Source organism: Aspergillus alliaceus (assembly GCF_009176365.1).
Source record: "Aspergillus alliaceus strain CBS 536.65 unplaced genomic scaffold BDW43scaffold_9, whole genome shotgun sequence".
In the NCBI taxonomy this organism is placed as follows: domain Eukaryota; kingdom Fungi; phylum Ascomycota; class Eurotiomycetes; order Eurotiales; family Aspergillaceae; genus Aspergillus; species Aspergillus alliaceus.
Window position 1 is genome coordinate 436,989 of NW_022474692.1, and position 21,616 is coordinate 458,604.

Genomic DNA, 21,616 nt, shown 5'->3' on the forward strand with positions numbered 1-21,616 from the left:
CGTGGTAGGCCAGATGAGGACAAAAGGATAGAGAACTTGGTCAATGCGAAGGGATTGCGAGTCCTGAATGCGAAAAGAGAACATTATGGTGCGGAATCGACTGGTCTTATATAGACGACGAGGTAGGATCGACCCTCCTTCCGTCTATCTCCTCGGTCATCTGTATACTGTCGCGATGCAACTAGATGCTCATTTGGCCCCCTTTCTGTCAATCCAAGAACGACCATAAAGTGAATGTCTTGGGGGCCAACGTATTTGACGTCATATTGTCCAAATTGTCTGTATGTTTCAAGCAACAGGAAATTGGACGCCCAGATACCATGCAACTAAGCAGTAAACACGAACTGCGATTCCGCTCTTGCGTTCTTGGCGACACTGAGAAGGATTCAACTGTCAGGTCTGGCATCTACATCATTCCGGCCGAATGGACCTAGCCTTTGGTGCCATGATATCGAACTGTGTTGTACATTAAACTGGGTTCGTTGCGGCCTCGCTCGGGAGCTTAACACAACAATTTACTACACAATCCAGCTTCTGATAGGCTCCAGTGGAGGGGTGTTCATTCAAGCTCCAACATTGGAATCAACTCTGGGGGTAGCAAACATCAGGTAGAATCCCCAGTGGATCCAGAGTCAGCAACAACCTGAAGACTCCATCCGGAGCGAACTGCAGTTTGCCGATTGCGTCTTCACTAACCGCTTTCTGACCATGTGATGGCCTTTTAAGAGCATCATGCCATAAATTTCTTGATTTAATGACTCGCTTCTCTATGAGAGCGGTGCGATCAGATATTCACTAGCTAGGGTGAATCAAGGAAGTCGCCTGAAGGAGCAAACCAGCCGAATCATGGAGACTGCGTTCGGCACTTGTGTTGTATCTAATACTCATTAGCGTACCTATATATCTTTAAGTGCCTGATCCGAACAATACCCGATGCTACGTATGAGGTCAGCCGAGGACGGTGAGACTCTGTCCGATTTGGCCTCCGCGGCACTCCGCCGCCATCCACTACCCGAACGGGTGCCGCCAAGATATTCCGCTGCAGCTAAGTATCTAGGGTAGAGATGGGGCCAAAATAACTGTTGCCCTTGATGTCATCTATGTGCCGGATCCTGGGTGTAGAAAGATGTTGTATATTAAAAGCAGCTAGCTAGTAGCGTGGTATATACAATCCTTCTAACATCAGAATCTACACCCATCTTTACCCTCCTGACATACACATAAACCCTACACTCAATTCCCTTCAATACCTTATAAGCATCATGGTCTACCTCAAACCCACCGCAGTTGCCCTATTTCTCGCCCTGGCCACCTCTACCCTTGCCGACGACAAGCTCCCAAACGACCTCGTAGGCTGCAACGAAGTCTCATGCACCAAGCACAACGCACATGACCGCTGCATCGTCGGCGACCACAGCTTTCTAGGCATCGGATTAGCCCGAATCCCAGATGTCCCCTCTTCCCTCGAGGGCCTATCCCTCATCAAAGGCGTCAACGTAACAACAGGTCTAAACGGTAAAGACAACGTCAAGCAAACCCGCCCCTTCAGATCAGTCTATTACCTCGGCGCCCCCTCAAAACTTAAAACCAAAGACCTAGCCGGCTGCGCCGTCATCTTCAACGACCCGCCATCCAAACGGTTTGACGGCCCCGAAGTCCACGGCCGAGACCCCAGCGGCGAAGACCGCAACAGTACCGACACCCGCGCGGCGCACGGGACCTGCCCAGATGTCATTGAGCAGAAATGCATCGACAAGCTCACGGAGCGCGCGAGCAACGGGGTCTATAATGGTAAGGGTGACGCCTGTGCAGCACTAGAGCGCGAGTTGAAGAAGAGGTCTTTCGACGAGTGTCATGATTTAGGGGGGAATGGGCGCGGGTTGGGAAATTTCACGGTGACCTCTTTTGGGAATTTAACGGCGGTCTCGAATTCCTCGTCGCCGTGCTGGCCTATTTTGCCTAAGTCGGATAATTTGGCGGAGATTACTGTTCAGACTGCCTTTGTATGTGCTATTTCGTGGATACGCTGTCGAATGACGTTTGTTCTGCTGTTGCTAACATTGCGTTCTGTGTTATAGGGGAACTATTCGGCCAATGCCCTCACTCAACAAGCTTATAAGGTCACGCCCGTATTGACTGTGTTCTATTCCGATGGCAATAGAAGCTTGGTGGATCGGGCCTCTTCTCAGATGACTTGTCTCAAGATCGTCACTGACGAAAATCCGAATGATGCTCCGGATGGATCTGACAGTTCGGCACCAGGGCTCAAGGGCAGCTGGTTTGTTGCTGGTATGGCTGTGCTTATGACGGTCATTCTTGCGGGGTTGTAGATACAAGAAGGGTTGTTCTCTTTCTCTTTCTCGATAGAACTTGCATAGTCTACATTGAGCGGAATAGTATACCATCAGTTATCGTTATCCCATATTGCTGGCGTCTGATCATAACCTTCCATAGTAATAGTAGCCCTGTCCCTGCAAAACAATCAGCTTCACAGATATGAGGCAATATTACAGTAACCCCCATAGGTAGATTAGAGACTTTCTTTTGAAGGATGTGGTAGAGGGTTCCCAGACTAGCTTCTGAGCCTCAAGATATCATTTTTATTGTGTTCATGTTCTCATCATTCTACATATCCATATCGTCCTCATCGACCTCATCGAGACCCTCAAAGCTCATAAATTGCTCATTCTTAGCGTCGGTGTCCTTCTCAACCACAACGCCATCTTGGACCTCACAGTCCTAGGAAATTTGGTCAGTAGTAGATCCAATTTCTTAGCATAATTCGCACGCACCTTAAGAACAGAATCTTGTCCGACCTGACTGTATCTACCGACTGAAGCCTTGTCAGTACCTCGACCACTGTTCTCTTTTAGGATTGTGAACGACTTACCGATACATCCTGTGAGAACACACTTTGGCCCGATGACCGCGTTGTCCATAATTACACATCTGGTTCAAGTTAGAGATTGAGCTGTTTTCGGATATAAATAGAGCTTACCTCGTCAAGCGAGCGCCGCTGCAAATTTTTGCATTAGACGAAACGCACGATTCTTTTATGACGCACCGTTCCTCCACCTTTCAAGACATTAGCTCACTGTGCGCCAAACGGAAGACTGGGTCTTTTACCGTCACGTTAGATCCTAGTAAACAATCGCCTTTCGTGACAATAGACTTCGCGGCAATTCCTTCAGGGGTAGCAATCTTCGAGGCATGGCTGAATGGCGAAGCAGCAGTACGGCCAACCTCTTCAATAGACTCGAGCTTGGCGAGACGCAATGACATCGCTAACACCAGGGCGGCACTGTCCACACGCCGAATCAATTGCTTAGACGGCTTCGTCATGTATGCTAAAATCGGCGGTACTTCCACTGAGGATTGGCCTTTGAGGGAAGACTTTGCGCTCCGGGCCTCGGAACCCTGGGAGTGGGTGGTGATCATGCCCTGAAGATCGATCTCGTCCTCCAATAAATCGCCGTCGTTGCTTCCATGTTCCTCTTGACTCTCATTCCGTCCGCCCAATATCTCATTCATTCCGAGCTTTTCACCTAGCCCACGCTGCCACTCCGCCTTCGCCCAATATCCAATCAAGTCTTCACTGACGGATTCGAACCGCTCCTGGTGCTGGGCAAATGATCGGACCCACTTCGGCAGAATGTATAGATGTGCGTCTCGGTAGCTGGTCAACATTTTGACCGAGGCATGCTTCTCAACCAATGTATGACGGAGCAAAAAGCTCTTATCGTTCTCTATCTGCTCTTTCAAGGTATCCATCGGCATGGACATAACTAGTTTTGAGAGCTCATATCGTGAGACGGCAGGAACCTTATCTTGCTCAAGAGAAGTAATCGTCATAAAATCTGTTGGCTCTTTCTTGATCTCGTCTTTAATGCCTTTTGCAGGATAGAACACGGATAAGCCTCCTTGAGCAGATGAGCCCAACTCGCCCTGTGAGACTAACCATGCCTCAAGTAAATGTTCGCCGGGGATATCGCACAATAAATCGCAGCTTAGGAGCAAGAAATTAGATTGTATGCAAGCTTGTACCTCTGGTAGACGAAGGAGTTCTGCTGTTCCTGTCGTCATTTTGAGATCCTTCGGGGCTATAACGGTGGGCGAGGGTGAAGGGAGCGAGGTAAGGAAAGGATTCTGTTGTAGGGCGGCCTTGAGAGAAGTAAGAGCGGAGGGAGGTGTAATCAATGTGATATCTGAACAGTGAGTAATTATTCAAAGACCGCAAAACACAATGGCCTGGAGGCGCGCTGCCTCTACTCACCGGTTATTCCTGCGCGCTTGCACCAATCCAACGGGTAGTACACCATCGGCCTTAACTGAACATCAATTGATCTTAGTGACTTCTTGTTATCGGAGCAGGCTCTGGCATTCACAAACACATACTGCGATAGGGATTAAACATTTTGGATTCTCTTCCGGATTAGAGGAAATTGTATTCAAGCTTTCACCGGGACCACAGAGAATCAGAGCTTGGAAGCCACTGCTTGGGACTGGCGTTGCATGGACCATTTTGCTCTTCGGGTTGTTTATATACACGAGCCCCGCGGGCAATGGTGGGGTGGAAAAATTAGGATAAATTCGGCCTAGGCAGCTCGGGGAAGGCGTTTCAGCGTGGCTTTCGTGGTCAGAAAAATATTGGCAGAGCTGTATGACAAGACACTGCAATTATCCGTGATTCTCTCGCCGCAGCAATGAGAATGTCGCCCGAGAAACGTGGCTTGTGATTCCGCTCGCGATAAACTGCGGAAGTTTTTCCCTTGAAAAAGCTGCACGTGACATGAGGTGAGTCAGGTCCCTGCAAAATAAAGCCTACAATCATATCACCCGACAGAGCTCACCGCCCTGGGATCCGCAGAAGGAAGCCATGTCTCAGCAATGATGCCTCAGGCTAAACATCCCGCGGTGGAAATATATGTACATACTCTGGAGTATACCAGGGCTGATATTCGTTTCTACCATATACTATATACAAGCCAACTGCGATAAAAGTTAGATGGGTAATATAGCACTTTCTAAAATAGTAATGTTTATTCTAGGGATGTGTTAGTTGGATGAGACGCTAAACCATAATAGGATGGTGATATACAGTGTATTGCTAATACTGTATATTGGCCGGCCTCTCGATGGCTTTGAAGCTTTTGAGCTTTCCTATTTAGGAAGGATCTTCTAGTATGTAGGATTATTTCCTGCGTGAGTGCCTGCCTGAGCAACTTGCTGCCAGAGGGCTTGTTCAGTCCGCTCAAAGCCTGAGATCCCTCGATTTCTAGAACCTCTAGGCCTCCCAGGCGCCCGTATAACCAGCGGTTCTAGTAGATGAGGCCATTCAATTGATAGATCTGGATCTAGAATAGATAGATCAATCGGTTCAGGCAGATCATCCCGTAATATTAGCCACTGAGAATGGAAGGTTGAGATAGGCAGCGACTCCCTAGATACGCGATAATGTAGGATGATATGAATATAAGGGACCCCTAATGTTTTAGTAGTAATTCCTGTACAATGTTCAATCAGGCTTTTCTGGGCCTATTGGTAGATAGTGCTTTTGTATGCTAAGCGCGATATTCAGCGCGTAGGTTGAAATATGATGAACAACGTTGTGAAATAGTGGTTCAGCCCGTAGATCACTAGATGCCTGAATACGCTCATCTGTAAGTGCTTGCTCAATCTGAAGGTGATGGTTGATGATCGTACGCTCAATTGATCTGACCATAACTAGTAGATCGCCTAAAGAGCTTTGGAGATCTCGTTTAATTCGCCAGTGAGATCCCTCACTACGAGATGTAGCTAGCTGAGGAATATACATAGGTGTTTGTATAGCAGCGGACAAGAGCCCTTTCTGTTTAATTATAAAGCCATTCAGATTCTATATAAAGTAAAAGCTGTTGTCAAGGGTATCTACTATTCAGGGTAGAGGGCCTATCAACTAGGTAAGGATACGTAAGCTAAAGGAAAGGGAAAGATCAAAAGCAGGCGGTAGATACTATTCAGACAGGAGACTGATTCTTGACCTTCTATTACTACTGACGATTTGCTAATTTATAGCTGGAAGGCTCTCCGCCTAAAGGATTCTGAATCCCCCTCGAAAACCAAACCGTCGTATGTCCTGATGTTCCTCATCGGTGGCCGATTGTCTATGCACCTGGGTCAGGGTATCTTGTACAGTCATCAGGCTCATCAGGCCGAATCGCTATACGATCTGAGACAGCTAGAGTCCCTTACAGGACAGGCTTATGCCAGGGTCTTCTAGAAGTATATAAACCAGTGAGTCCAGTGTCATATCTAAGCGGCATTTCTTGGACTACCTTCAGAGAATATATTAATAAATATCCTTAGCTATTAAAGTTATTATATTAATCCTTGTACACCGGTTTATTTTTGTTGTGATCTCAGGGGAAAGATGGGCTGAATGAGGCTGTATCAGCTATACGTACGTAGCCTACTGAGGACCGGATGCCATTCTGATAGATACTCAATTCTATGGACGACTGTATCAACTATCTTGAGCGCTTCTTCTTCTCTCTTGGCTACTAATAGGTAAAGCCTTCAGGGGCTAAAGGAGTTGGTGATCCGGCCAAGCCGCTAGGCGATCACGTGTATCCTATAGATTCATATCATACATAAAGAGCTTCTAAAATACAATACGCTAAGTATAATGTCCATATCTACAATGAATAAGAGGTATAATTGAGATACTGTCTCTAGAAGTGTCGAGTATTCTATACCCTCGAATGACACATATATTTAAGAGACTATTTATACAGCACGTAGGCTATTATTTATGTATACCTTCGACGTATAATCAGGGTATACCTACAACCCCGACAAGTATGAAAATAGATAATTGCATTATTTGTCCAGCAGTACAGTGATTCTCGAAATTGATCTGACCTACAAACACATATCAATTGTTTGTCGGCCCCACTGCCAAGACCTTAGTGCCCTTTAGTTATTGAGCTGTTTTTAGTACACTGTATATTATACTGTATCCACTACTTTGGATCTTACAGAACCTAACTAGTTAACTATTTCATGTGGTAGTTTAGTCAGCCAAGTCACCTGTCAAGCGGTCATCTAGTTCCTAATCAATCATACTAATCACAAATACAAAATGGGCAGAATTATAGTTCCCCGCACCCTCCTCCTTGCCCTTTCCCAATGTATAGCTCCCAAGGTCCCCTCGCATATTTTGAGCTGTGTGCTATGTAATAAGGGCGTCAGTAATCTAGGTCAACGTGTCCTTTTATCCAGTATCAGCTAATGAAGAACCGTCGGTTTTATGACACACCGAGCGCCTTGCCAATACAACCCTCTACAGCATATCACGAGGTCTATCAGGATCATTCTTTTCTTCTAAGGATGACTTATAGCCTTAAAGTTATTAGTCCTGATGATCAACCAATGGGACCGTAATTCGCAGTATACCCCAACACTAGGGTAAATTCGGCCGTACACGTTACACTGTATACCATAAGCCCTATGCCAGATCCTACCTCCCGCTAAACACAGCCTGATTATCTAGAAGGTAGAGTGGGTAGAGTAGACAGTGTAAAGGCGGTGGGTAGGTAGGCAGTGCGTGGCCTTAGTGATGATTGCCTAAAGCAGTGTCAGCATTGGTTGAAATTTACTCTCGCCATTGATATGTACATAAGGGATCAGGAATATCCCTAAGTTATAGAAAGGCTTTGCCGTGCTTTTATCCGGTGCTTAAAGCTCATGAGTTTCAACTTAGGAATTTGGAGAATATCCCATTGAACCAAGATGTATCTGAATAGCAACAGAGTATCAACGACAATAACAGTACATGCCAAAATGATACTTTTTGGACATTCCAACTGCTTAGGTTCGGTAAGGTACAGTATTAGAATAGGATAGGTAGATGGAGCTGTTGCGAGGGATGTGGGATTCCAAACTGTATGATATATGGAGTTAGAACCTGTCTTTTCCGTGTATATACATCAGGAGGTCATATGTCAACATATTCAACTCCTTGAACACAAACTGTGCTTCTTCACGGTCCAGTAACTCAGAATGGTCATAAAGCACTGCTATCACGGCATCCTTCAGTCCTCGATCAGTCTCTATTGTAGATGTGTAGGCCTGCTTTGCCGCCTCAAGGAAATCATTGACATCCCATTGCTCTCTAGCCGTTGCTTTAAACTTTTGAAGTGCAAGAGCCTTAAGGCTACTGATGAGATACTTTTCTCCAAGGCAGTAGACCTTAGCATGGATTGTTAAGGAGGAATGCGCCTGTGGTACCTCAAAGATCTCTAACCTAGGGTTCTGACTATCCATTCCATTTTCTTGTGAGAATACATTGTAATCGAGGTGGTAAAAGTAGTTAATCATGATATCAACGATTTGAGGATCATCTTCTTGAAGGCTTATTGTTCCCTCATGTCCCTCCTAATCAAAGAATGTTAAAACATAGCGGTGATAGATCTAGACAATTTTACCTACCTTAAAATCTCCGCGCAGGGCTGTACTAAAGAAGCTAGACCGGGGGCACACGATGGCCCTGTGTACACGATAATCCTTCTTGTTGGAGGAGATAGTGAGATCAGAATACTGTCCACTGGAGTAGAGCCTGGTCAGAATATCATTAGTATCTTAAGCGTTACCTAGGCAAATTAACAACACGGGGTAAGTGATCTACATTTTAAAGGAGTCCAATAATTCCCTCGAAGGTCCTTCCATACCGAACGAATCTTGAGGTGTTCCTCTAGTGGGTGTCTGCAGTGCCGTCTGGCTGTTCTGTGCTTCGGGGAAAAGTTCAGGGAAGGCACGCTGTGCGGAGTATGGATTGATGAAGATATTCTCGCTTAATAGAGATTTCAAGATTCCAACCAGGTGCTGATTCAAAATGAGAGCAATTGGGCTATACTCTTCAACAACAGCTCGAATCGCCTTTTGCTTCCGTATATTATACCTACCGCGGGAAGAAAATACCCGACGCCATTGAAGGTACACACTTTTCCTCTGCTCCTTAGAATACTCCATTCATGTACTCTGTATGATCCAATTCACAGTGTCACCACCTACAGCGGTTGTGACAGCGTGGCAGAGCATGGAGAGATCATGTGATTATAAGATCATTTGACCCGCAAACTCTCTTCGGCGAGCCGCTTAGCGACCAAGGAGCGTACTACTCACCACTCTCACTCCTCTCCATAGCCGTATTCTAATACTGCGTCTAATACTGCGTCTAATGGCCTAGATTGAGATGTTCTTCCATCCATTACAAGCTGACGCCACGCCATGGGTCCTATTTCGCGCCGTCGCGCGTAGCACTGACCAATGCTACTTACATGCACGAAGGACTTCCGGGGGTCCGCCATCACTGCAAGAATTTGATGATCATTTGTCTTGGCGGGAGAAACCCACACCGTTCATATCCTTCGGCAATTGGAGGCGGGCTATGGCGCAAAGGAGACATCTGGAAAATAAGGGGGCAAGGGATATTGTTGTGATTGCTGTTTGGACAAAGGGATTGGCAAGCGTGTACAGTGCAGAGGAGGTTGCATGTAGGCTTGGGTACTCTGACATAGGGCTAGATCCTAAAAGAATGCTACAGCCTCACCGTGATGAATACCTTGTTGAAGGCCGCATTCGGGCTGATGAATATCGTATTCTCGCTGTTTTCGAGGGTGGTGGGCCTGAACGTAATGTCGTTTTCGAATGCCCTTTTATTTATCAGGCATCCACGACAATTCCGAACGGATTTTTCCCTGGAGTAAGATCGAGCAACGCCCTGGAGGATATCGAAGACGAAATATACTATCATTCAGGAGTTCGCAACGATATGAAGCGGGATGTGCTTGTGCAAGCAATCACTGGATGGCATCAATTTTTTCCAATCATTCACTACGAGTTGCAGAATTAATGTGAAACAGTCTCATTTGTGGCTCACAAGTTGAAAGAAACAATCAAAAACAGATGACTTTATCTCGTTAGAAAACAGCCAATTGACTTATCCAGCCATCAAATCGTAATCTCACTATATCACCCAAATTGGTTGACCCATCTGCTTCCACCGTCACCTGTTCCAAGTCTCGAACAATCTTCTCTATATATTCGCCCGCGCCACTGAGTTTCAAAATATGTGCGATGGCACGGTGGATGCTGAGAAGCCGAGGAGATGGCAGATTAATCGTATCGTTAGGGCTCCGTGTTAAGGCGCGAGTGACAGGGAAGAAAGGGTCGCTTAGAAAACCGCTCTCGACGGAGTAAATCTTATATTCATGAGGTCTGTCCGTGGATTCAAAATATATTTGGAATTCACCAAAGAGCCGGTGGTTCTCAAGCGTTAATGTGAGAGCGTTGGATGGGCTGTCGATGTTGGGGCCATCAATGAGGTGAGTGATACCAGGGTCAAACATATCTAAAATCCGGAGTACACTCCTCTTTGAATCGGTCTTAAGCCCAGTTAGTGAAGTCCTAGACACGCGAGGGTATATCCATACCAGATCCCCATCTGCAGAAGCAACCTTTGTTAGGCAATGAGGCAGTATATGGGCGACTTCCAGATACTGGAAGTTATCACGTGGTTCGGTCTCGAGGAGCTTTCCATTGTCATCTTCACACTTTTCGTTGTTAGCAAGTCGTCTTCTAGCTTCGGTTATGTCAAATTTCCGAGATACAACGCATCGATGGCGATCGCGGATGAGGCAGTCGCGTCTCAAAAACGATATGCGCTGTTTGGTGCCAACGGCGGTCGATGCTTGTATTGCGGACAGGGTGGTAGGCGTTGGCTGCGGTGTCTTAACGGACGAGGCTCTGACTAGATCGCTTGAGTTAGAGAGTCATAGAAAGGAGGAGACATGACAAATATACGCGGAAGGAAGAACTGCGTAACCATGTAGTCTGCAAACGCTTCAAGAGCATTCATCACATCGCTTCGCGGAGCTGGCTCTCGAGAAACGATATCCTCGAAGTACGATAAGGCCAACGTAATGTTTGACGTTAGGTCAGTCAAGTTTTCATGAAGATATGTCAAAAAAAAAGATAAGAATGTGTCTTTTGCAATGATATGATCAAGCGTAGTGCATATTAATTTCGCAGGCTTATAGCCCCTTTCCGTTGCTCGGTCGAGTCCATAGTCCTTGATGAATATATCAAGGAGCCTCTTCGCGGAATAAGATTGTTGTGGAGTGAGTGAGAAGGGTTCTGAAAAATCCAGGACTCCCTCAAGCGATGATTGATGCCTGTGCGACGACATTGACGCCTGCAGAGACAGAGACCTGGAGGTTCACGGTTGATCGTGATATGCCACGTGATATTACATAACTATATGTCGGACTAATGAACGGGCCGCGACAACGTAGTTCCCTCTAAACCCCAACGTGGCTTCTCATGCTTCCTATCGCGGAGCCACGCTTAACGTCAAATAAAGATGCCAGCAAACCTGAAAGCCCCACAACTTGAAATGATTCATCATATGATTCAGAGTAAATCACTGAACAGGTCTGAAATCGCGTTTGCCGCTAACTGTAGCAAACAAGCCGTAACTTACATTCGTCGCAACCTGGAGGTGTTCGGAAATGTCAGAGCTCCCCGGAACGGCGTCGGACGCCCGCGTAGTATCACCCAGCCCATGCTTGAAGCCCTCTGTGAGCACTTGAAAGAAAAACCGACTCTATATCAGGATGAGATGGCAGTCTTTTTGTGGGATGAGTTTGGAAAGCATGTTACCGTACAGAGCATAAGCAGAGCACTAGCATCTGTGGGATGGTCGAAAAAGGCAGCTCGGCAGATCGCCAGGGAGCAAAATGTAGACCTACGAGATTACTACCTGCACCGCCTATCTCGTTATTCATCATATCAACTGGTCTACGTGGATGAGTCGGGTTGCGATAAGAGAGCAGGTTTTCGGCGAACCGGCTGGTCCCCTCTTGGTGTAACACCAGTCCAGATTTCCAAGTTTCACCGAGATCAACGCTATCAAATTTTGCCCGCCTATACTCAAAAGGGTGTCCTCTTGTCACGAGTGTTTCAGGGCTCAACTGATGCAGCCGTTTTTGAGGATTTCATCGAGCAACTTCTTCAGCACTGTAACAAATGGCCGGAACCAAAGTCCATAATTATTATGGACAATGCATCCTTTCACCGCACTAAGCGAATTGAACAAATGTGCCTAGATGCGGAAGTTGAAGTGATGTTTCTGCCCCCTTACTCCCCGGATTTAAACCCTATTGAGGAGTTCTTCGCTGAGCTGAAACAATTCATCAAGCGGAGGTGGATTGAGTATGAAGAAAACCCAGGTCAAGGTTTCAATGCGTTTCTCGAATGGTGTGTTAGTGCTGTTGGTTCCAGAGTACAGAGTGCCGAAGGCCACTTTCGGCATGCAGGTGTCATGATTGAAGAATATAAATAGCGTACTCCGAATGCATAAATCACATTAAGTACAAAAGCAGAGAAAGAGTCAAAACAAAACCAATTATTCACATGTCTTAGCAATAGACGATTTTCATCCATTCACATTACAATTATAGTTGTTTGCCCAGTATCTAATATCCTTGACGAATCGGCGCGCAATGCCCCATTTCACACCCCGATCCTTGAAATACCCAGGGTCATTCAGTTCATCAATCTGGTCCAGATCTAATCCATCATCTAGAGCCACGTCACACGCTTTTTGAAACTCCACTTTCCACGACTCATTCCCAACTTGTGATTGGTGCCAGTCACAATATGCTTGAACGTTGGCATCACGAAGGCCTGCTATATTAAGCCGCGAAGCCTTCGCTGAATAAGTAGACGTGCTCTCCGGGGCAGGTGGTGATGATGACATAGCCTGCTGCGGGGTCTGTGCTGGCAGGACATTGGTGATGGTGATTGGGGGGTATGTTGACTCTGATGTAACGCGATTATGATTCTTTTGCCCTTCAAGGCGCCGCCTCTCGGCCCTATAGATCTGTTCACGGATCATGCCAGGTACATCTTCATGGGACTCTAATCTCTTTCCACTTTTCACATATCTGACTAGGCTCAAAAGTTCATCTCTGTAGAGCTTATAGTGTTTTTTCCCGTAGGGGTCCTGCCAGCAGTGCGGCCCTAATTCACATGATCCAGGACAGCGCATTACCTCATAGACATGCTTCCAGGCCGCAGGTTCTCCAGTCAATGCCTCCTCTTCGTTGACCTCCCGGTCAAGATTTTGAAGCATGCCTTGAGTGGCAGAAGAAGTACCCCGCTTTTCAGTCGTTCTGTGTCTGGTTGTGGAGCCTTGGCTGTCTTCTACTACATAATTAAACGATATTATGAGTTTTATTCTCTTGCCAGCGAGAAAGTGATGACCCCAGTCAAGCAGGTGTTTCTCTATATCGGGCCAATCAATGTCAGTCTTGGGGAACTGCCGAGTAACTTTTTCGAGCCGAGGAACTGACACCACAACAGATGTGTCATCTGATGCAATATTTTTGTGGGGGTATTTCCGGCATAACTTTTCCCTTAACTTCGGCAGGAGGAAAAGCCTCCAATAGAATCCAGGGGCAAGAACCAGATCCTGTTCTGTATCTTCGACCACCGTCCTATTGTTGAGCTTAACTTTCCATTCGATCCAATAGTGAATACAGGTTGGTGGATTCTCGTCATACGCCCGCCCCTCGACCCAATCACCAAATTGTAGGAGCGGAAGCTTATCTGTTTGCGAGGCGCTCAGCTGGGAAGCGGAGTATTCGACAGGATTCGGAGGGTTGGAGTTAAGACTAAGGTGGGAAGGCGAGGAGGGCGAATAACCAAAGTTACCGGGGGTTGGTGCGTACTGTGGCGACTCGTTCCATTGCCACGGCATAACTTGGTACATACCATCATCATAATTAGGGCTGGACGAGTTTGACCTCATCTCTTCAAGCAGTACAGAGCTCCTGCGGTTAGTAATATTTGGTCAACTCTCGCCTTACACCCTACGCTGCCACGGCAGCTGTTGTTTGCCGGCAAACAACAGCCGCGGGCGAAGAACGGATATTTGGTAGATGCAACTATCCACAGTTGTCTTATATTGCCACATCAGACAATATAAGATGTACTACACGTCTATTGACGGTGATGCGTGGCGAAGCAGAGATATCCAGGATTCCTGAAAGGGAGGTTGATGCTATCCGCCCGGAACCAGGAACAGGCGGTTCCTTTGGGTCTCGTCAGATCACGGTGGTGGGGTTCCATGGTTTTCTATGGAGATCCGTGGTTGTGCACCATTTTTAGCCCTATGCAAGCTTACATAATTAACTATGTGAAGCATAAGTGACCCTACCATCTTCCTAATGGCCAAAAGCGAGGAGCTTTTACCCAGAAGACACCGGGCTCAGCCACTGCCGAGCGCACCAGGATGGAGATAGTTCTTTCTCCTGTCAATCTGCCGCCTCTAATTGTAGATCATTACATCAGTTGTTTGGAGTTATTCTTGAGCCACCTTGAAATGAGGTACTGTGTATATCACCCATATTGAGATTAGTAAGGCAGTTTAGTGAAAATACTGTACACATAAATCAAAAGATCTCTCTCTTTTTTTTTTTTATTTTTTATTTTTTATTTATATATATATATATATATAATATACTGTACAGTATCAAAGGAAAATTACAACTGCCCTCAGTTAAAGCAGTTCGCTCCAATAATATAATTGCGCTAAGTTCTTGGCAGGGGCGCCGACAAACAATTGATATGTGTTTGTAGGTCAGACCGATTTCGAGAATCACTGTATCGCTGTATTTTCGGATTCCGAAAATAACCAAGCGATCAAGAGATGGGACTAAGCCAGAAATGGAACATAATTCGTGTTCCCTGGATATCTCTTGCTCTCACAAGAGTTAGGAGCCAGCTTCAATCTGTTTTGGCCATATTTTTTCTACTAGGCATCGGCAACCCATCAAATAGTAAATAGGCTCTACATGTGTCGTTTTCCTTTCCGATTTACTAGGCAGCATGGCTTCGATAGACTTACACCTAGAATATGAGGACCTGTGAAAGCAACGCCGAAAATGACCGCTACTGAGGCCATAAACGGCCGCATTTCCACCTGTAAGTTCCCTCAGCGAGCCGCCGCTTTAGCACTCAAGCACGTGCTACACGCCACTGTTCTGCACCCGCCAAGCACTGTTTAGTCACCGTCCTGAGGTGCCAACCCTCAGCGAGCATCCGCTCCGTTTCAACTCACAACAAGAAGCGACGCCGACAATGGCCTCCTCTGCAGCCAGATCCAGCTCCCTCAAATTCAATGAGATTGCCCATGTACTGTATAAAATGGCATCTATCCTCACTCCTTCCTTCCCCCCCCCCCCCGGCACTTTTGGCATCTACCTGTCTGTATATAGCTAGTCTCAGGTACCTGCCAAATGCACTTTGTATTCTTAGAGTTACTCGCTCCTAAGTAGGAAGAATCTACTGGAATGATTGGCGACCCGCTGGGATATTAGTCTCTAGTGCCATGTAGCGCAAGCAAATACAAATACTCAGGTTTCGGGACCAGGTGGATAGAGTTCTAGCAAACCGGAGAAGTAAGCGGTAATCAAAGCTATAAGCGCAGATTGGACTACTGTTTAAAGAAGATACTCATCCTACCTGGCCTAAGAGGACATTAGCATTCGAAATTTAGACACAAGTGTGCCCATCGGCAGTACTGATGTCTGCGAAGGCGAAGGAGCCCGTGCTTCACACCCATAGCACTCATAGCCTTGCCCTCACAGCAGAGGTGCTGAGGGAGAGGGAAGAGCTTTATTCAACTCAACACTGGGCCATGAGTTACATTAGGACATCTCAACAGCTACCAATTATAACGGTCTTCTGGGTAACCAATCATAATTCGCTGTGGCCGAAGGAGGCGCTGGCCCTATTATAGATTCCTCAGCGCTGAGGGCAACATTATGACCACCTCGACCACTAGGATCTAAACGCCGTAGTCGTGGGTTTACCGCTGCGGGAGCGCAGGAGCCGCGGCCATAGTTACCTAGGACCATGCACTATTCAGGTTTGTAAAAAGTAAAGGGAATTACTTGTGGAGATGGACGTATAATAAACGCTATGCGCGTCAGTCTTCTCACTCGATGATTTCACCAGAGCAAGCTCTTTGAACAGCAGACATATCTTTCTCCAGTCCAAGTACCATCCTCAACTCCCAGCGCTTTTCCAGGTCCATTATTGCTTGCAAAAATCATGCTTGGATATGATGTGTGAGGTCCTAACATCCTCCAGCGGGACAGGTGTCCCTTACAGTTAAACACATCACCAGGATCATGCAATCCGGGGTCGTCGAGTTCGTCATGGGTAAAAACCGAAGACGGTTTTCAATACATGCCGCATTAGCTGGTGTTTTCCCAAAGGAGATATTTCAGCCTCCCATCAATGGGCAGATCAATGAAGTCGTCTTTGGTCGTTGCTGCGAATTCGTCTATTCTGGTGATTACTCCGTTCCGTTGCTAACTGCCTATCCGTGCGGGGATGATGGCGACCAAACCAGCGACAGCCAGGTGCTGTCTCGGGGATCTGCCAGACGATGGGATCCTATGAACCACCGAGGAAATCTTTTCCATCCCACAACACTACCCGATATATGTGCTTTCACAGCCGGTGTTGAATATCATGGTGACACTCTGCCAAGAACATGGGTCCGTGCGATTATTTAGAGGAGCAGTTCACCTGCCCCTCGGTGAGAATAAGAACAACTTCTTACCTGTTAACCCTATTCAGCAGTGTTCGACAGGTTATGAGCCCGGCTCGCTCACGAACACTCCAGAACTCCATTCTGAAAGGGGGGCCCATTTCACTTCTCTAAATTATTCGTGATTAGCTGAATCATTAACATTGCCTAGGGACAACGAACTTAAGTCGACATGAGGTGGACGGGAGGCTGAAGAAGAAATGATCAGATTGTCGATCATCCAGTGCCACAAACTGCGTTTACACCATAGAGGAATTCGCTTCGCTCGTATTGTACGCAGGACGACCTATAATGAAAGAAAAGGATTGGATCCCGAAATAGGAACAAAAGACACAATCTAGTCAACTACCACGCTATACCGCAACGTTGTCTGACTCCACAGCTCATTGCCACTCATCTGATATTCGAGTCCCTCTACGTACGCCGCCAGTCTAGGGGCTTCTAGACCCTCGGCACTCAGCCGTGCAACGAGCAACTGGTGGCGGAGCTCCCGTTCACGACACATAACGAAAAGGACCCGTTTTGCAGCCTCTGCAGTCACGTCTGCCTCCTGGGCCAGGATCTGCACCGAGGTGCAAAGCACCCCTCCTTCGCTATGGGCCGTCTTGGAGGTGTAGAGCTCCTTCTCATAGCTGTAGATGTCGTTCACAACGGAGAGATGTTTTGAGCAGTTGGCGTCGATCTCCCGCACGCGCTGAAGCTCGGAGGCAGACAGCTTGAGCCCCATGGAGAAGCGCATGAGAGCGGAAAGGAGCCTACAGAAATAGTTCAGATCGTCGTTTCGCACCAACGGAGGTCAAGTGCTGCGCATTCATCAAGGAGAGGCTCGACTCAGACATACTCTTTGCCCACATCACGCTCATGATACTCGAGGTAACCGCCCAACCCCATCGGCCGGGCTCGGGTGCGGTCTGTCTGTGCCCGCATGAACAGGAACACCGGCTCCAGGATCTCGTCTGCCATCACGCGATCGTGGACGCGCATGCTCTCCCACAGATCGTAGATGATGTATTCCACGGGAATGGACCGATCCGGAAGGACATCGCCGCGCGATATCGGGATGAGCTTCTCGTTGTACGCGGAACCTTCCTCGAACGACATATATTCCAGCAGATCTAGACACTGTCAGGGGGGTTCAGAAACTCGATGGTTGTGACAGAACTCCATCCAAGAACTGCGGAACTGCGTCTTACCATCAATCAAGAACAACACCGTCAGCAGACGGCAGGCAAAATGGATGCGGTCATCCAGCGCCTTCGGAAAGTACAAGCAGGTTACCCGCGAAAACCCTGCCGCTACAAACTTTTTGCGGGCCTTCTCATTGGGGAAGTTCCAGTGCTGGAGGAAGTAGTTGTCCACTTCCTTGGATACCTCCTCCACCAGCGGATGGCAGAGAGGTTGGAAAGTTGAGGGGGGTGGCTTGAGAGAGCTAGAGGCTCCATTCGTGCCATTAGGTTTCTTCATGTTTGAGGTGGATGTAATGGGATTCGCTTCTGGTTGTGTTTTAGTATGAGAAAGAGGGAACTGACTTGGAAGAAGCTGGCAGACTGAATGACATTCTACAGGGCGTTGAGGATCAATGCCAACTGACTGTATATCAGACCCAACGATCTGACATCCAAGACTCCGGAGAGATGCCCTTTTGGGATGTTTCGGACGGACCAGTTTAGTGTAAAGCCCGGTCTTATTCCGCAATAGGACAACAGCAGCAAGCTGACCAGCAAATGGACGAGACTTATCGACGAATCACTCCGACAGCCTTGCATAAATAGGCACATACATTTACAACAGGACTCACGACAGGCTGAAGCAATCATCAGGGACACGAAATGATCAGGGAAGTGTCAATGCTCGCGGCCAAGTCCATCCAGCAATACTGGTATGCGTACTTCGGTGCGCTCCTAGTGACCTCGCTCATTTGCAACTATCTCTTCACGACGGTGCAGTCAATCTACGCTTTACACAGCTCTCGAGTTGGACGCGCTCCTCCCATCCTGCCATATACCATCCCATTTCTGGGACACTCCTTTTCCTTTCTCCAAGACACAGGGGCCTTTGTGCACAGCGTGAGGTCTGCTCCCTCCACGCCCTTCCACATGGATCGCTGCTAAATCATCCACACCAGAAAACGATATGGCAATAGTCTCCCCGTCCAGGTCGTCTTGGGACCTATCCGCGGATATTTCGTGTCTGGCCCGGACGCCGTACGCACGCTGCTCCGAGCTCCCCGAAACCTATCTCCGAAGCCCTTCATTGCGTTGGCGATGGAGAATATGTTTGGCACTCCGAGCCATGCCATGCATCTTTATCGCAACGACAACTCAGGAATCGACCCTACTCCACTGCCGGGGACGCACGTTCCACCTGAGCAGAGGGTCTACTTCCACCAACACCAGTCCGCCCATCGGTTCCTGACGGGGCAGGCTTTGCGCCGAATGACCGAGCGGTTCATGCGTTTACTCAGTGAGGAGATCAACGATGATACCCGGATTGGCGGGGAATGGGTGCAGCTGCCGGATCTCATTTACTTCTGGAAGAGTCGCATCTTCCACGCGGCGGTCAAGGCGCTGTGTGGGCCCTACCTGCTGTCCCTGACCCCTTCATTTGAAGAGGACTTCTGGGAATACGTCGATGAGATGCCGACGCTGATGAAGAGCATGCCCCGCTGGATGGTGCCCAAGGCGTATGGCGCCCGCGACCGTGTCTTTGCAGCAGTGAAAACATGGCATCGCTTTGCCCGTGCGCATTCCGACTACCGCCAGAATAGCCCTGAAGACCCCGACTGGGATGGGTACTGGGGTTCTTCCTGGCTCAAGGTGCGACAGCAATTCGGCCGAGACACAGGGTGTATGGATGACGACGCGCTGGCAGCCGAAGACATTGCCCTACTGGTTGCGTAAGTCGAATGCGTCAAGAACCCCCTCGGAAAGACAGAATAGACTATCTAACTCGGAAATTTGGGAGCAATTATAGTGCCAATGCCAATGCCATTCTCAGTGCCGTCTGGCTCGCTCTGCATATCTACAGCGACGCGGACCTAAACCAGCGCCTGCAGCCCGAGTTCGACTGGGCCATCATCCACGATGCTGCACAAGATGGTCCGCTGCAATTCGATCTCACTAAATTGATCTCCTCCCCTCTCCTGCAGTCGGTTTACTCTGAAGTTCTCCGGATGCGCATCGCCCTCATTTTGAACCGGACTCCCACGCAGTCCGATGTCCGGTTGGGACCGTGGCAGCTAGACAAAAGCCGGTTTATTGTACTCTCAACCCAGGTTGCAGCTCACGACGAGGCGGTCTGGGGGCCAGACCGGACGCAAAAAGGCAAATACCCTTTGAGCCAGTTCTGGGCTGAGCGGTTCCTCGTGCCGAACGAAGACAGCCAGGGGGGCGTGACCTTCTCGCAGGATGGACTGTCCGGAGGGTTCATCCCCTTCGGAGGTGGCCCTTTTATGTGCCCTGGACGGCACTTTGCCAAACAGGAGATTATAGGAAGTATAGCTGTGTTCAAGGCATACTATGACGTAGAGATTGTGGACCGGCCGGCAGGATGGTTGCCCTCTGCCGACAAAAAATTCTATGGCGTCGGTGCCATGCCCCCCGGGGAGACCATTCCGTTCCGCATTCGGCGGAAGCAGAGCTGTTGACTTGTCAATCCATGATGGTGAGATAGGAGTTGGAAGGAACAAGATGGACGCATTGAATTCACTCCCTCGTCTGTAGAATAGAAACTGCACTAATGGACGTAGTCTGCCAACGCCTTGTCCGTCCACTCCCACAGCTGCTTCGCCAGCGCGTCATCTTTCGAGACCTTATCCAACTTGGACGACAGGATCCCGACGGGCTCGTAGAACTTCCCGTTCTTCAGGTTCTCCTTGGGCGTGGTGGAAGCCCACAGCTGGTTGTACGCGCCCTCCTCCGGTTTCATCAGCTTCCCCATATTCGTCACATAGACAAACGCGCGGTTCGCCCAGCCCAGATTCTCCACCAACCCTGTACCAACGACGCCGGGATGGACGGACACGGACGTGATGGACGGATAGCGACGGGCCAGCTCGCGCGCATACAGGATATTGGCCAACTTGCTCTGGCCGTAGCGGATCCAGCCCCCAAACGCACTGAAGTTTTGCTCACTCTTCAGGTCCGAGAAGACAATTCCTGCGCCCGGGTGCATGCGGAACCCCAACGAGGTGAGGATGACGACGCGCACATCGGCACCCGGGAGTGCGGCCGTCTGCTGCAGGAGCGGCAGACACTTCTGGATTAACAGCGCATGGCCCAGATGGTTCGTTCCGAATTGGACCTCGTAGCCGTCCTTCGTCTTGCCCGGCGGCACCGCCATGATCCCGGCATTGCACATGAGCAGGTCGAGGCGGGATTCCTGGGCCAGGATGGCCTCGGCCGCCTTCTTGACCGAGTCGAGGGAGGCCAGATCACAGGCCAGAAACGATACCTTGGTCCCTGATTTCTGCGCCTGTTGGATCATGGCGTCGGCACTCTTCGCATTCCGGCCGCTGATATAGATGTGCGCAGGAGAGTGCTTGGCGAGGTGGATGGCCGCTGCTGCTCCGAGACCGGCCGTTCCTAGGCGTTGTCAATAATCAAGCACCAATAAGGTACGAATACCTCCGGGTAAGATTCATAAGGGACAGACCGCCAGTGATCAGGATGACCTTGCCCAAGAGGTTGGGGATGTCCTTCTCCGGGGTGAACGAGACGCCAGCCATGATGCGTAGGATGAAGCTGCCTTGACAACAGCGAAATGGGGAGTGACGATTGTTGTAAAGTCGACAGATGATATGGAATTCAGGCCATTATTAGGGGAAATGAACACTCGCGATGCCGTCCTTTGTTCGCCGAAAGAGGAAAGTCACCGAACACTTGAGTTGTCCCGACCCCGATCGGCAGTCTACCAGGGGGTTTATGTTCATCCGCAGGCCGAGTAAGGCAATTT

At 48.5% G+C, this 21,616-nt stretch overlaps 6 protein-coding genes across 6 annotated transcripts; 2 read left to right on the top strand and 4 right to left on the bottom strand.

Moving 5' to 3' along the window:
• Window positions 1-1,262: 1,262 nt before the first annotated feature.
• BDW43DRAFT_308530 (uncharacterized protein) lies at window positions 1,263-2,330 on the top strand (the record flags this gene model as incomplete). The annotated part of the gene is made up of 2 exons (XM_032046524.1): window positions 1,263-2,003; window positions 2,079-2,330. The coding sequence occupies 2 exons, from the start codon at window positions 1,263-1,265 to the stop codon at window positions 2,328-2,330; spliced, it is 993 nt and encodes a 330-aa protein (XP_031903103.1).
• A 242-nt stretch (window positions 2,331-2,572) lies between these two features.
• Window positions 2,573-4,753, bottom strand: BDW43DRAFT_267990 (translation initiation factor eIF2B subunit gamma). The gene is made up of 7 exons (XM_032041067.1): window positions 4,396-4,753; window positions 4,274-4,328; window positions 3,127-4,205; window positions 2,999-3,075; window positions 2,891-2,949; window positions 2,793-2,833; window positions 2,573-2,739 (listed from the first exon to the last, which is right to left on the bottom strand). The coding sequence occupies exons 1-7, from the start codon at window positions 4,519-4,521 to the stop codon at window positions 2,626-2,628; spliced, it is 1,551 nt and encodes a 516-aa protein (XP_031903104.1). The 5' UTR covers window positions 4,522-4,753; the 3' UTR covers window positions 2,573-2,625.
• A 3,185-nt stretch (window positions 4,754-7,938) lies between these two features.
• BDW43DRAFT_308532 (uncharacterized protein) lies at window positions 7,939-11,227 on the bottom strand (the record flags this gene model as incomplete). The annotated part of the gene is made up of 6 exons (XM_032046525.1): window positions 7,939-8,415; window positions 8,470-8,596; window positions 8,666-8,862; window positions 10,008-10,424; window positions 10,473-10,789; window positions 10,843-11,227. 6 exons carry the CDS (start codon window positions 11,225-11,227, stop codon window positions 7,939-7,941), a joined length of 1,920 nt encoding a protein of 639 aa, XP_031903105.1.
• A 5,773-nt stretch (window positions 11,228-17,000) lies between these two features.
• Window positions 17,001-18,127, bottom strand: BDW43DRAFT_308535 (terpene synthase family protein; the record flags this gene model as incomplete). The annotated part of the gene is made up of 3 exons (XM_032046526.1): window positions 17,001-17,418; window positions 17,505-17,778; window positions 17,857-18,127. The coding sequence occupies 3 exons, from the start codon at window positions 18,125-18,127 to the stop codon at window positions 17,001-17,003; spliced, it is 963 nt and encodes a 320-aa protein (XP_031903106.1).
• Window positions 18,128-18,310: 183 nt separating this feature from the next.
• Window positions 18,311-20,354, top strand: BDW43DRAFT_251477 (cytochrome P450). The gene is made up of 3 exons (XM_032039815.1): window positions 18,311-18,734; window positions 18,789-19,559; window positions 19,637-20,354. Exons 1-3 carry the CDS (start codon window positions 18,493-18,495, stop codon window positions 20,307-20,309), a joined length of 1,686 nt encoding a protein of 561 aa, XP_031903107.1. The 5' UTR covers window positions 18,311-18,492; the 3' UTR covers window positions 20,310-20,354.
• Window positions 20,354-21,588, bottom strand: BDW43DRAFT_251456 (oxidoreductase, short-chain dehydrogenase/reductase family). The gene is made up of 2 exons (XM_032039814.1): window positions 21,317-21,588; window positions 20,354-21,246 (listed from the first exon to the last, which is right to left on the bottom strand). Exons 1-2 carry the CDS (start codon window positions 21,387-21,389, stop codon window positions 20,399-20,401), a joined length of 921 nt encoding a protein of 306 aa, XP_031903108.1. The 5' UTR covers window positions 21,390-21,588; the 3' UTR covers window positions 20,354-20,398.
• Between the last annotated feature and the right edge of the window lie 28 nt (window positions 21,589-21,616).